Consider the following 14,716-nt stretch of genomic DNA (forward strand, 5'->3'; position numbering starts at 1 on the left):
CTGGTCTGCCCAGTACACACAGGGGTGACAAGGGCCTTCTTTCTGGGGCACGTCAGAAAAGACGCACTGGAAATGGAAGCAGCCCGAACATCTGGCTGGACGCCCCGTGTAGGTGCTGGGCAGTGAGGGCCCAGAGGGAATGCAGGCGCTCCTTTCCTACTACAGGGTCTGACGCCTGTAGGACCAAACCCAGGGGCCTTCTAGAAGTCACAGCTGAGCGCATCACAAGAGTGCCCTCGTTCCAGTCTGGGGCAGAGCAGGGGTCGGGTGGATTGGCCCAGGCTGCTGACCCCAAGGGACATGGCCATGAAGGCACCCGAGCTCTGGACGGCAGCACTTCTCCAAAGCCTCTCCCAGAACTGCCTGGGACTGGTTAGCAGATCCTGGGCCCACTCCACCCCAGGGAGATGAGAAATCCCACTCCCAGGGATGTGGCCTGGAGCCTCCATGGTTCATCAGCCCCCAGGGAATCTCACCCCAGGGGTTGAGAAGGCTGAAGCTCAGCGAGGGCAAGTGGCCCTACCCAGGGTCACCAGCAAACTGGTGTCAGAGCCAGGGCTGGAAGCTAGTCCTCCAGGCACCAGACAGGAACTCCTTCCAGGACCAACCATGCTAAGTCTCTGATTTAACACCCTCATTTAGTTTCTTACAGGTCTCTTCTTTCTGACTCAACCTGAAACTCTGAAGGCAGGGCCTTGTCTTTTTAATTTGGTACTTACCCCAGGCCCCAGCACAGACCCTGGCCTGGGGTTAATGCCAGCACAACAGGGCTGAGCCACCGACCACCCCCTGAGGTGCCCCTCAGAGAAAGGGGGGAGGCCCCACCCCCTGCATGGGGGGAGGCTGAGGCACAGTGAGGGGGCCTGGGAATGGACCACATCCCCTCTGCCTTCTAGCCTGGGGCTCTGCCCCCCACCCTGGGATCAATCCCTTTCCCGCACGGACGGGCTATTAATAAAAACAGTGAAACTCGTCAACAGAGAAGTGCCTGATAAACGCATAATAACGGTAATAATAATAATTAGTGAGCTTGGGATTAAGGAGATAAAAATCCCCCAGTTAGGAGGAGGCTGCAGCTTCCCCAAGCTGTGCCATCTTCCCTGAATCCTCCCGGGGAATGCACAAAGTGCCGACTTTTTTCTTTTCTCTTTTTCAATAGGGACTCCAGAACACTGAGGACTAACGTACCAATTAAATGGTTCAGTTTAAGCATGATGTTCATATTAATTGTGTTAGTCCACCCCCGCAGAGAAGGGCGAAGTGGCCCCCCTCCCTCCCAGCTGTTTCGATCCTGCTCAGAGAAGGGGGCACCCTCCAAAAGGCTCCAGAGAGCCAGAGGGCAGTTTCCAAGCCCTGCTTCCTTCCTGCCATGGAGAGGGGAGTGTCGGGGTAGTGCCAGGGAGCGGACAGCCTGGGTTCAAACACCGGGTCTGTCCCCTTGTTACAGCCCTGTGACACCAGGGCAGCTCACCCAACTTCTCTGGGTGAGAACTCCTCATTCTTTCCTCCTCAAAATGGGAATAAAAGAAGCACCTATCCTCATAGGTCTGTTGTGGGGATTAAACAGAATAATATAAGTACGGGGCCTAGCACAGTCCTTGGCACTCAGGAAGTGACCAATGGTAGATGGAGTTGCTCATGGTTATTTTTCTAATCTAGGCTATTAAGGAGAGAAAGGCAGTGAGCACCCCAGCACTGGGGGTATGCAAATGGCATCTGACTCTACCGATGGACTGATTAGCACGTGGTATGATATCTAAGGGGAGCTGGTTGTTTTTTTGGCTGCACCGCGTGGCATGCGGAACTTCCCCGACCAGGGATGGAACCTGTGTCCCTTGCATGGGAAGCACGGAGTCTTAACCACTGGACCGCCAGGCAAGTCCTTAAGGGGAGCTGGTTAAGGAGACCCACTGGTCTGGGGGTTGCAGGCTCCAGCATCTCCGAAGGGCCTGGCAGAACCTTCTAGGAACTTGGGGCTAGAGGAGGACAAAGGGCAGTGCCAGCTGCAGGCGAGGCCTGGGGTTCACACAGAAGCTCAGACACCTGCCAGATGAAAGTGGGCCTCTGGAGTTGGGCAGACAAGATGGGCTTGGTCCTGCCCTCAGGGGTAGAGTCAGGGGAGGACGGCCGGCAGCGTGTGAGGATGGGCCGCAGGTACGTGAGGGCAGTCTGGGACCAGGCCTGTGGGATTCTGACAGGCCCTGCAGAGAAGGCTCCCGGTTCCCAACAGGAAGCCGGGGTATCAGCGTCTGTCCCTTCCTTGGATCTTTATGGGTCACAGGAGTCTGGAGAAATCACTTCAAGCTGTTGGGCCTTGACTCCTGATGCACCACCACGTGCCCTCCTGCATTCACAGGCCCTCCCTGTCGGGCGGCACGTTGTGTACCTGCGCCAGCATGCAGAGCGGGGAAGCAGGACTGCCACCCTGCCTGTTCACAGCTGAAACAGCCGGGCCTCAGCATGGTTAAGGCGAGCCCGGGCCTTGGAGATGGTGGGCGGGGCAGCCGGCTCTGACCCTACACCGTCTGGCTCTGCTGCCTTGGCTCTGCTGCCGGCCTCCCGGGGTTACTGTGAGGATGAACGTGTTAAAACAGAAGAAAGAGCTCAGGAAACTGGGAAGTGCTATTTAAGTGGGACAGATCTGCCCCCATGCCCGGGCCCCCTGCCCAGCTCTGAGCCTGAGGGTCCTCAGAGACAAGGCCTGGCCTACCTGTCTTGCTGGCAGCTCATCACTGCTGGTTGAGGACCCCTCTGCCTTCTTCTCCGGGGGCGCTGGGGCCAGGGTCTTGCTTCTGGCAGTTTTGGAGTTGCCCTCCTTCTGACGGGACAAGCATATGGTGGGTGAGGGGGCATTTGTTAGCCGAGGGGAAGCAAAACTGAGAGGCCGGGGTGGGGAAACCATGGCCAGCGAGCAATGATCCTCAGTCTCTGGGGAAGATAGCATGACCCCCCTATATACAGCAGCTGGGGCACAGCTGCTGGCCCGGCATGCCTCCCAGCCACTGGGAACACAGGTCTCCACTCCGTCTATCCTTCCTCCAGAGCTGACTCTGAATGTGAAAGGGATGTGTGAGTCAGACACCACTAAAACCTGAGGGCTGGTGTGCTGTTGGCCGGGCATCCAAATGAGAGGTGATAGTGGCCCGGGACAAGGTGGCAGGGGTGGGGCCAGTGGCCCCAGCACAGCTCACACACCTGGCTGTCACAGCCCCAGCTAAAAGCAGGAGTTGGCTGAGAGTGCTCCAAGCGGCTGTTATCCCCTCCTGCCGGGCCAGGCGTAGATAGGGGGGCGGGCTGGCTGGGAAGAGCCGTCAGGAGCCAGAGGACGACTCGGAGAGCAGTGATTAATCAGCAAGGCGTTGCTGGTGACCAGCTCAGGGGAGCCCAGGCAGGTGCAGAGGGCAGCTCTGGGCCTCCCTACTGGTGCGAAGGCCCCACTTTCACCACTCAGAAAAGCAGGACCCATGTTGCCTGAGCCTCCAATTTCTTAAGAAAAGCTAGAAGATCCTGATTTGCGTATTTCCCAATTTTTAAAAAGAATCAACTACAATGCACACTGCAACAGCCACGCCCCCATGGCTTCCTTGCTCACAGAACCCTGACTCTGTTCTGGGGGTCCCCACCACAGGCTTTGGAGAGGGTGGCTCCTTCTTCTAGCCAATCACAGGAACTGCAGGCCTCTCATCAGTGAGTGACTTTTTTGGGGGGTGGCAGGAGGCAGGCAGAGCACATGCCTTAGATCTGGTCAAGGAGACAAGGGGAGGGGAAGTCAACTGGGGGATTTCCTAGCTCTTTAGGAGATGCTGCAGCCCTGCTGTGACAATGAGGCACTTGAGGCATAGAGACGGAAGAAATCTGAGTCACTGATGATGCTGAGCTGAAGGAACCACCTTTACAGACACCTTACCCTGAAACATCGTGCAATGAGATAACCAATCCCCTTAGCATCTAAGCGCTTGTGAAGTAGCTCTGTTTTCTCCTGCAGATTAGGATGTCCCGACTGATACAATAACCTGTTTAAAACTTTACAGGGACTTCCCTGGTGGCGCAGTGGTTGGGAATCTGCCTGTCAATGCAGGGGACATGGGTTCAAGCCCTCGTCCAGGAGGATATGACATGCCGCGGAGCAGCTAGGCCTGTGCACCACAACTACTGAGGCTGCGCTCTGGAGCCCACGAGCCACAACTGCTGAGGCCCGCGCACCTAGAGCCTGTGCTCCGCGATGGGAGAGGCCACCACAATAAGGAGGCCACGCACCACGGCGAGGAGTGGCCCCCGCTTGTCGCAACTAGAGAGAGCCCAAGCATAGCAACAAAGACCCAACGCAGCCAAAAAAAAAAAAAAAAAAAATTAAAAAACAAACAAAAGAAACTTTACAAAAAGCATCACAGTCCAAAACATGGCTGGGACCCTTGTGTCTTAGTCTGGCATTTAGGCCCCCATAAATGTTACAGGTAACAAGCAACTAGAAGTGACTATTGCCTACAGGACAGCTGGCCTTTACTGAACCTACCTGACTTTACATTCCCCCTCCCTTTCCACACTCCCCTCCCCAACCTGGAGGGTCTGTCTCTACTTTTGTGTCTAGGGAACCCCAGGTCTTCCTCCAAGCTCAGCTCAATCGTCTCGTTTGGCCTCTCAGACACTTGTTTTCCCAGCACCATCAGAGCACAACCAGAACATTCTCCAATAATCTGGTCACCTCGTCTTGCCCTACAGACTATATGCTCCTTGAGGGCAGGGCCAACATCTTTCATCCCTTTGTCCCTATCAGTAAGACAGCGTGTTCAGTAGTGGTCTGATGCACTGAAGGAAGAGAGGTTAGTGCTAGGAGCACTTACACTTCTTGGTGCTTGTTTACTCATGAAGAAAACAGAAATTTAGGAGGGGCTGGAGCTCAGCGTGGAATAGGGATTTCCAGCTTCCCTTAAGAAATGGAAGATCAAGGTACTCCCCTCGTGGCACAGTGGTTAAGAATCCGCCTGCCAATGCAGGGGACACGGGTTCGAGCCCTGGTCCGGGAAGATCCCACATGCCGTGGAGCAACTAAGCCCGTGCGCCACAACTACTGAAGCCTGTGTACCTAGAGCCCGTGCTCCGCAACGAGAGAAGCCACCACAATGAGAAGCCTACGCACCCCAACGAAGAGTAGCCCCCGCTCTCCGCAACTAGAGTCTGCTTGCGCCCAGCAATGAAGACCCAATGCAGCCAAAAATAAATGAATAAATTAATGAATTAAAAAAAAAAAAAAAAAGAAATGAAGATCTGGCCTCACAAAGGGTCCATCTCCACCAGGTCACAACTGGCTGGAGCTGACAGGGACTGCTTTTCTAGATGAGACAAGGGCTCTCCAGTTTGTCCTAGTTGCCACCACTCCCTACTGTCTCTCCTGACACCAAGGCTCCATGTCAGTTGCCATCTATCACCCCTACCAGGCCTGAGCCCGTCGTTTCCATCACATGTCTGAGTCCTGGAGTTTGTCACCCTGAACTTCTGTGCAAGCAGACAGAGGGAAAATGGTCAAGATAAAAGTCGGTTGCTCATTCCTTCCCTCTCCCCACTTCCCAGGCTTCACGTTAAGCTAGAACAGCTCTCCTTGAGAGATACACATGCCTACAGGAGGCCCCAGGCCCAGGTGAGGGATGTGACTTCCTCCAGCTTCCCAGGGCCTCATGGTACCTGCATCACAGTCCAAGCCTCCTCATGGCCCTCTGTAACATCTTTGGGGGCTTGGCGGGAGTTGCTGGCCTAGCCTTCCATGGGGCTGGTATGCCCACTCGTGCTGTGGAGACCTTGGTAGATATGGGAGTGCACAGGACACCTTTCATCAGGGAGGCCTTGGTTAGGGGGTTTTTACAGCAGGTTTCACCTAAGGAGACATGGGGGACAGCAGCTGGGGGAAAGGATCCTGGGGTCAGAGCCTTAATCTGGTCTTAATTCCTTCTTCACCTGGCCCTGAACCCACGTTCTGATGCAGGAGTAGGTGGCAGTCGGTGGCTCAGAGGCCTGGCACTGTAGCTGCTTCCTCATGAGGCCTCACCTGGGCTGGGGGCACAGCTGCCGGCATCTCCCCGTCACTGTCTGACTCCTCCTCACTGCTGCTCTCCGAGTCCTCTTCCCGCTTCCCGGCCTGGGCAGCTGGGGCTCCTGCCTTCCCAGGGGGTGCTGGGGCAGCCCCTTTCCTGGGGGACCCCTTGGTGGAGGCTGAGGCAGTTCTGACCTGGGGGGTCTTCCCTGAGGGCTTCGCCTGGAGTGAGAGAAGCGGAGTCAGGGAAGGGCAACGGGAGATGGATGGGGCATGTGTAGCTGTGCTATGGGCAGCTCCTGGCACAGAGAGGAAGCACAGGGCTGCTCTCTGCCCTCCCAGGCCTCACCTGAGCGGGCGCCTCCCCCTCACTGTCCGACTCCTCCTCACTGCTCTCCGAGTCCTCCTGTGGGCCCCTGACCGGCCCCAGCTGGGCCTGGGCTGCTGCAGCCAGTGCCTTCCCCATAGCCGGCACAGACACCTGGCCCCTGCCCGAGACGGCACTGCTCTGGGGGGCTCTTGCTGGTGGCTTTACCTGAATCATGAGGAGGGAACAGTATTGGGGAAGGAAGAGGAAAGCACAGTTCCCCTTAAGTGGAGCCCCACCCAGGGCATGGCAGTGGGGAGATCACTCCCGCTTGTGCAGGGCCCTTGTCCAGGCTGGGACCACTGCTTGGCCTCCTCTCCATCCCACCCTGGCACCTCTTTTGGCGCTGGTCCTACTTGCCTTGGCTGGGGACCCCAGCTTGGCTTGAGCAGCTGCGGAAACCCCTTTTCCAGGAGCTGATGCTGCCCCTTTGGCTGAAGCCACTCTGGTGGTAGCTGGGTTGGCTTTGGTCTGAGGGGTTTTCACTGAGGTCTTCACCTGGAAGGAGAAAAGGGAATTACGGAAAGGAGGTGAGATGCAATAGAGCAGGTAGCCAAGAATGCCAATTCTGGAGTCAGATGCCTGAGTCTGGGTTCTGGCTCCTCCAGTAATAGCTGTGTGAACCTGGGCAAATCATTCGACCTCACTGGGCCTCAGTTTCCTCCTCTATAAAATGGGAATAAATGAGGCCTACCCATAGGGAGGGTGAGGACTAAATGGGAGATTTCCAGTGTTTAACACAGTGCCTGGCACACAATAAGCACTCAAACTTATTACTGTGAGAACTTTTCTTACTGTTAGCTAAGTATAAGACTACCCAGAGCAAAGGTGTTTTCCAGGCTCCCTTTTAGCTAGGTGGCCCTGTGATTAACTTCTGGCTAATGGATGTAAGTCAAGTACACATTTGACTTTCTTACACACGTAGGAAATGTGTCTCCTTCCTCTCTGCTACCTGGAATGCTGAGGTAATAGCTGGAGCTCAAGCAGCCATCTTAGTCTATGAAATGGGAGCCAAGTACTCAGGATGGCAGAACAAAAAGGAAAACCACTGTTGTTTGAGGTTTTCTTCAGCTTAACCTAAACTAAACTGATATTCAAGGAATCCCCTAAAAGCTTGTCAGAGTCTATAGACAGAACTATAGACATAAGAGCAACAAAGAGCAAAATCCTTGATAAGAGTGTGAAAGCAAGCCTTGCTAATGTGAAATCGGATGAGGAATTTGGCATCATCTCAAGGCCCCTGTCTCCTTCAGAGATGTAATTTGAACAGCGATATGCCCTACAACCCAGCTTCCCTCATTTGCATGGGACCAAGTGAAATAAATTATCAGTCATGAATTGAAGAAAGAAAATTCTCTAAAGCATGGACTATGTATGACTAAGGCTAAGGTGGTTAGCAGCACGGAACTCAAGTCATCCAGAGGGGAATAATGTTTTTTACATAGACTTACAAAAACAAAACAAAAGATACCAAGTCTAAGTTGACCTAACAAGTCTTAAAAGTTTAAAAGGACTGAAATCATACAAAATATATTCTCCAGCCACACAGGATTAAATCAGAAATCAACAACAAAAAGAAATCTGTATAATTCCATATATTTGGAAGTTAAGTCACTTCTTAATAATACATTCAAAGAATAAAAATTTAAAAATACAACATTTCGGGCTTCCCTGGTGGCACAGTGGTTGAGAGTCCGCCTGCTGATGCAGGGGACACAGATTCATGCCCCGGTCCGGGAAGATCCCACATGCCACAGAGCGGCTGGGCCCGAGAGCCATGGCCGCTGAGCCTGCGCGTCTGGAGCCTGTGCTCCGCAATGGGAGAGGCCACAACAGTGAGAGGCCCGCATACCGCCAAAAAAAAAAAAAAAAAAATTTTTCAAAATTCATGAGACAAAGCTAATGCAGTCCTCAGAAGGAAATTTACAGCTTTAAATGTTTACATTAGAAAGAAAGAGCTAAAATCAAAAATCTAAGATTCCAGGGACTTCTCTGGTGGCACAGTGGTTAAGAATCCACCTGCCAATGCAGGGGACATGGGTTCGAGTCCTGGTCTGGGAAGATCCCACATGCCACAGAGCAACGAAGACCATGCGCCACAACTACTGAGCCTGCACTCTAGAGCCCACGAGCCACAACTACTGAGCCTGTGTGCCACAACTACTGAAGCCCGCGTGTCTAGAGCCCATGCTCCACAAGAGAAGCCACCGCAATGAGAAGCCCACACACCACAACAAAGAGTAGCCCTCGCTCACCACAACTAGAGAAAGCCCATGCCCAGCAATGAAAACCCAACGCAGCCAAAATAAATAAATTTTAAAAAGAAAAGAAAAAAAAAATCTAAGATTCCACCTTAAGAGGCTAGAAAAAGAAGAGCAAAAGATCGAAGTAAGGAAAGAAATAATAAAGGTCACAGTGGAAATTAATGAAACAGAAAACAGGAAAATGATACAGAAAAATCAATGAAGCCAAAAGGTGTTTGAAAAGAATGAAATTGATAAGTCTTTAGCTAAACTTACCAAGAATAGGACAGAAGACACAAATTACCAAAATTTAGGAAGGAAAGCAAGACATCACTTCAGACCCTATAGATATTAAAAGGATTATAGGGGAATATTATGAACAAATTTATGTTAACCAATTAGACAACTGAGATGAAAAGGGACAAGTTCTAGAAAGGCACAAATTATTAACTGTGCACAGAACTATTAACAGGTACAAAATAGAAACTGATTCAAGAATAATAAAATCTGAATATACCAATATCAATTAAGAGAAATTGACTTAGTCACTAAAAATCTCCCCCCCATCGCCCACAAAAAGCCCAGGCCCAGTTGGCTTGACTGATGAATTCTATTAAGAAAGAAATAATACCAATCCAACACAAACACTCAGAAAGCAGAGCAGAAAATACTACCCAACTAATTTTATGAGGCCGTATCACCCAATACCAAAGCCAGGCAAAGGTATCACACGGTATCTACAGACCAATATTCTTGATGAGCACAGACACAAAAATCCTTAACAAGTGATTTGCAAACCAAATCCAGCAACAAATAAAATGGAATATACACTAGGACCAAGATGGATTTATCCCAAGAATGAAACATTGATTTAATACCTGACGATAACTAATGTAACACATATTAACAGAACAAAGAAAAAAAATCACTTCAATAGAGAAAAAGCATTTGATAAAAACCTAACTCCAATTCATGGTAAGAACTCTCAACAAATTAGAAATAGAAGGAAACTTCCTCAACCGGATCAAGGGCATCTATGAAAAACCTACAGCTAACATCACACTTAAGAGTGAAAGACAATGCTTTACCAGTAAGATTAAAAACAAGGCAAGGATGTCTGCTCTCATCACTACTATTCAACATTTTACTGGAGCTTCTAGCCAGTGCAATAAGGCAAGAGAAAAGCCATCTGGATTAGAAAGAAAAAAGTAAAACTGCCCTTAATTTGCAGACATGATCTGTACACAGAAAATCCTAAGGAATCTACAAAAGCCACTAGAACTGGTAAGCATGTGTAACAATGTCACAGGACATGAGATCAACATACATCACAAGGTTAGGCCCAGAAGGCACCACACCACTTATCTGGCCATTCATCAAACACTGACTGAACATCTCTCTCCTGCCTTTCTCACACAAGGGCTGTCTTTCTATGATATTTAAGTCATGAATCATCTCCTTCCTGAGTCTCTGGCACATTTGGTTTTCCAGAACGGACTCTCTGACTTTGTTAATTTTTTTTTTTTTTTGGCTGCATTGGGTTTTCGTTGCTGCATGTGGGCTCTCTCTAGTTGCGGCAAGCAGGGGTTACTCTTTGTTGCGGTGCACAGGCTTCTCACTGTGGTGGCTTCTCTTGTTCTAGAGCACGGGCTCTAGGTGCACAGGCTTCAGTAGCTGTGGCTCGCAGGCTCTAGAGCGCAAGCTCAGTAGTTGTGGCGCACGGGTTTAGTTGCTCTGTGGCATGTGAGATCTTCCCGGACCAGGGCTCAAACCTGTGTCCCCTGCGTTAGCAGGCAGTTTCTTAACCACTGCGCCACCAGGGAAGTCCTGTTAATTTGTTTTGAACCTCATTTCCCTCAATGGATGGTTTACTTTGAGCTGGCTTGGTGTCTCTGGGCAGATCAGAGATTGTGACTCATTTCTGACCCCAGCAATGCTAAGCAGAATAGAACAGCGTTTTGCAGGTGAGGCCATACAAGTATTATTTCAATCCTCATAATAACCCCACAACAGAAGCAGTTATTATCCTCATCCTTCAGATGAAGGCGAGGAAAAGAAGGTGGTCAACAAGACTCCTATCAGCCCTGCTTGTTTTAGCAGAAGCTCTTCAGACCTCTTGAAGCTAGGAAAGGCAGTAGCTTCTGACAGAGCATCAGGCTATAAGGCTACGCCCCTATAGAGAGGGACTGGCTGCTCAATTTTACCTGAGAGAAAATAAGGCCCCAAAGTATGACCATTTCTGTGGCTGGAAAAGCTTTGGCCAAGATATAGCAGAAGGAAGTGGGAAAGGCAAAGGCTTTGGAGGCAGGCGCTGGTGGGGCTGGAGCAAGTCACCAAACAAGTCCTCTAAGCTCCAATTTGCTCTTCCAGAAACCAAAGTAAATGAACACCGTCTCATGGTACAGGTGGGAGGCTCAAACGGGAAGACAGATATTTAAGTGAACGGCACACTGAAACTTTTAAGGCATTGGTCTGGAATATGTCTGTATCTTGGAAAAACAGGATAGGAGACTACTGACCTGAGACTCTGGGAAGGCCAAGAATAGTTTAAAATCTCAGTAAAGGAATGACAGGACCTTGGGTCCTACAAGATAATAGTGAGATCAGGACCAAAAAAAAAAAAAAAAATCCATAAAAATGTGTGCTTTGGTACAGGGAAACAAGAAATGACTAATTTGAGTGGTTAGCGAAAAAAAGAGTGACAATTAAAAATAATAAATGGTGGGTGGATGAATGCAGGGAGTGAGATATCTTCACCTCTCCCAGGCTGGAAGGCAACTCTTGATTCTGCTCCCTCAGGGAGACGGATGAGAACTTGCTGTGTGCAGGCCCTCTGCTGGGTGTGGCAGCTGAGATCTCATCAAATTCTCAACTCTGTGCAGGTTGATTTCCAATTTACAGAAAAATAAACAGAGGCCCTAATGGATTACTTCATTTGCTAGGCCATGGAGCTAGGACTTGAACCCAGGCAGCCTGGCTCCAAACCTCCCACCATTCGCCATTCACATGGTCTCCCCTAGTGATCCCACCAGAATGTTCTGCTTGGGGAAACTCACAAAGCCAGGCACTCTCCCATCCCCTGGCTTTTGCGCAGGCTGGTTTCTCTGCCCGGAACACTCCACATCACCTGGCCAACTCTTTCAGCCCACAGTTTAGATGCCACTTCTTCAAGAGGTCTTCTCTCCCGAAAAACCTCTAGACACCATCACCTGCCACGCCCTGCTAGCCTAGGCACACATCCTCCATCTCAGTCCTACTAACACACCACGCTGAAATAATCTGTACATGTCCACGCCCCGCCCCCATCTAGGCTGGGAACTCCAAGGGCTAGGGCCAAAGGAGCCCCAGACAAGTTGGCACCTGGCGGATGGGGCACTTAACAGAGCTTGTGTAAAAAGAAATCTCAGTGGCAGCTCAAAAGGTGATGAAGGAGACCCTGGAGCTCGACCCTGGAGCTCTGATGGGCAGAGGAGACGAGTGGAAGGTGTGGAATGAGGCTGAGCTGAGGCTGCTGCATACCTGGGGCAAGAGCAGCCTAGGTAAGCGCATCCTCAGCCCCATCCCAGGCGACGGTGTGGGTGGGGCAGGTTGGCTCCTCCCAGGTCTCACCTGTGCTGCAGTTGAGGCCATCTCCTCATTGTCCGACTCCTCCTCACTGCTCTCTGAGTCTTCCTGCACCTCAGCTTTGACCTGGGCCACTGCAGGCCCTGCCTTCCCAGGGAGCCCTGGGGTGGTCCGTTGCCCTGAAGGCCCCTTGGTGGGTGCCAAGGCAGCTTTCACCGGGAGGCTTTTCCCTACAGACTTCACCTGGAATGACATGGAAAAGGGGCACGTCACAGGAGCCAAAGGACCACGTGGGGGCTGGCCCTGACCCAGGCAAACAAACTTCGCCTCACCTGTCCCACGGATGCGGCAGGAGCTGTCTCCTCCTCGCTCTCCGGCTCCTCGCTGCTTGAGGAGTCCTCCTCTGGCCTCTGAGTGCCCCTGACCACGGCTGGGGATGACGTGCAGGTTGGCGAAGTCACCGTTCCTGCTTTCCAGGGGGCTGGTGAACTTACTTGCCCTGGTGGGAACTTGGCAGATGCGGGTGTAATGGGGGTGCCCTTCCTTGGGGAGACCTTGGTCTGAGAAGTTTTCACAGCTGATTTTGCCTGAGAGGACACGGAAGTCAGAAGCTACAGAAGGATCTTGGACTCAGAGCCCCCATCCGCTCAGGGCTGGAGCCCCACTGCCATCCGCCCCCACAGCTCCCTGTGGAGCTGCTCCCCCGGCGGGGGCAGCTACCTGGGCTGGGGTCTTGGCTGTGGGGGCCTCGTCCTCACTGTCTGACTCCTCCTCACTGCTCTCCGAGTCTTCCTTGGACCTTTTGGCCTTGACCTGGGCGGCTGCAGGCCTGGCCTTCTGAGGGGGGCCCTGGGTGGGACCTGAGGCAGGTCTGCCCTGCAGGACTTTCCCCGAGGACTTTGCCTGCAGCGAGACACACAGGCTCAGGGGAGAGCACCCAAAGTGTGGCTTTGTGCAGAGATGCAGAGACAGAGAGACGGAGAGGGTCAACAGGCACGGTGAGCGGAGGGGGATGGGGCTTCCGGCACTGAGCCGGAGAGAAGAGCCTGACAAGCAAGGGCCTCACCTGGGCCAAGGCCGCTGCCCTCACCGTCTCCCCCTCGCTGTCCGACTCCTCCTCGCTGCTGCTCTCCGAGTCCTCATCCCCCTTTGCCACCTGGGTGGCTACAGCCCTTGCCTTCCGAGGAAGCGCTGGGACAGCGCTCTTGGCTGAGGGTCCCGTGCTTGTGGCTGAGGCAGCTCTGACCTGGGAGCTTTTCCCCAAGGGCTTTGCCTGGGAGTGACAAAGGACAGGGTCAGGATAGGGGGCTTGGGGGGAATGTGTGTGAGGTAAGACAGGAGGTGAGCAGGGCGGATGGAGGGCAGCGGTTCTGGGTGCAGAGAAGGAGAGGCCCACGGGGTCTCTGCAGGTGACGCACAGGGCCGGGCCAGGCATCCTTCCAGCCTCACCTGAGCCAGGCTCGTGGTGTGGGGCACGGCTGTGGATGCCTCCCCGTCGCTGTCTGACTCCTCGCTGCTGCTCTCTGAGTCCTCCTCCTGCCCCCTGGTCTGGGCCTGGATGGCTGCAGGCCCTGCCTTGCCGGGGGGTGCTGGAGGGGCCCCTTTCCTAGGGGAAAGCACCTGGGCAGGTGCTGCTGTGGTGGCTCTGACCTGGGGGAGCTTCCCTGAGGGCTTTGCCTGGAGCGAGAGAAACAGTATCAGGGGAGGGAGCCCAGACGGTGGGCGTGAGGAAACACAGGAGAGCGGACAGGGTTAAGGACACCGCAGACACCACACCACCACATGGGGAGAAGGCGCAGGGCTCTGAGCATGGCTGGGGTGCATGCGGAGTGGGAGAACAAGCCCTCTGAAGGCCTCCTGGGATGGGGCGCTGGCTGTGGGACTCTCCCTCCCCAGGCCTTACCTGCAGCACGGTCTGGGCAGCTGGCGTTTCCTCCTCGCTGTCCGACTCCTCGCTGCTGCTCTCCGAGTCCTCCTCTGGCCTCCCTGCCTTCCCAGGGGGTGCTGGGGTGGCCCCTTTCCCAGGGGCCCCCTTGGCAGGACCCGAGGCAGCTCTGACCTGGACAGTTTTCTCGGAGGCCTTCACCTGGTAAAAGAGAAAGTGCAGTTTGCTCCCCTCCTTCTGAAAACCCCCTCGTGACACCTTAAGAATAAGGCTCAAAGCCTTAGTGAGGCTTGCAAGACCCCCTGCTTCTCTCCGCGCTCCCCACCTTGACTGGTGCTCCAGCTGCTGTGGCCATACCTCCTCATTCCCGAGGACTTCACAACCCCTGCCCATTTCACCTGACCACTACCGCCTCATCCTCTGGGTCCCAGACAGATGCCAGTTCCTTATAGCAGCTCTCCATGATGGCCCTGCCCCAGGGTGGGCAGGCTCAGGGATCCCAGGGGCCTTTTACCACCTGTCTGACCCCTATTCCTCCCTGCTCTCTGATTCCAACAGCTTCCCAGCCTCTCTGGCTTTCCCTTAGGACATGCACAGCTGCAGCTCTGGCTACCCAAGCGAGGAGAAGGGGG

At 53.1% G+C, this 14,716-nt stretch overlaps 1 protein-coding gene across 7 annotated transcripts in view; it reads right to left on the reverse strand.

Annotated features, from left to right (window-relative positions):
- The window catches only part of TCOF1 (treacle ribosome biogenesis factor 1), a 39,040-nt gene that overhangs the window by 12,257 nt on the left and 12,067 nt on the right, over positions 1-14,716 (reverse strand). For 4 of the 7 annotated variants that reach the window (XM_082623601.1, XM_082623598.1, XM_082623597.1 and 1 more), the window contains exons 8-17: positions 14,103-14,285; positions 13,649-13,876; positions 13,266-13,472; positions 12,920-13,102; positions 12,532-12,786; positions 12,245-12,442; positions 6,753-6,890; positions 6,375-6,560; positions 6,041-6,247; positions 2,711-2,818 (exon numbers count right to left, since the gene is read on the reverse strand). In XM_082623601.1, the coding sequence (XP_082479727.1) occupies positions 2,711-2,818; positions 6,041-6,247; positions 6,375-6,560; positions 6,753-6,890; positions 12,245-12,442; positions 12,532-12,786; positions 12,920-13,102; positions 13,266-13,472; positions 13,649-13,876; positions 14,103-14,285 (1,893 nt within the window). The remainder of the gene's footprint in view (positions 1-2,710; positions 2,819-6,040; positions 6,248-6,374; positions 6,561-6,752; positions 6,891-12,244; positions 12,443-12,531; positions 12,787-12,919; positions 13,103-13,265; positions 13,473-13,648; positions 13,877-14,102; positions 14,286-14,716) is intronic. The other 3 variants (XM_082623602.1, XM_082623600.1, XM_082623599.1) reach the window with 2 other exon arrangements.

The sequence above is a fragment of the Mesoplodon mirus genome (genome assembly GCF_964341445.2).
Source record: "Mesoplodon mirus genome assembly, chromosome: 5".
Lineage (NCBI taxonomy): Eukaryota > Metazoa > Chordata > Mammalia > Artiodactyla > Ziphiidae > Mesoplodon > Mesoplodon mirus.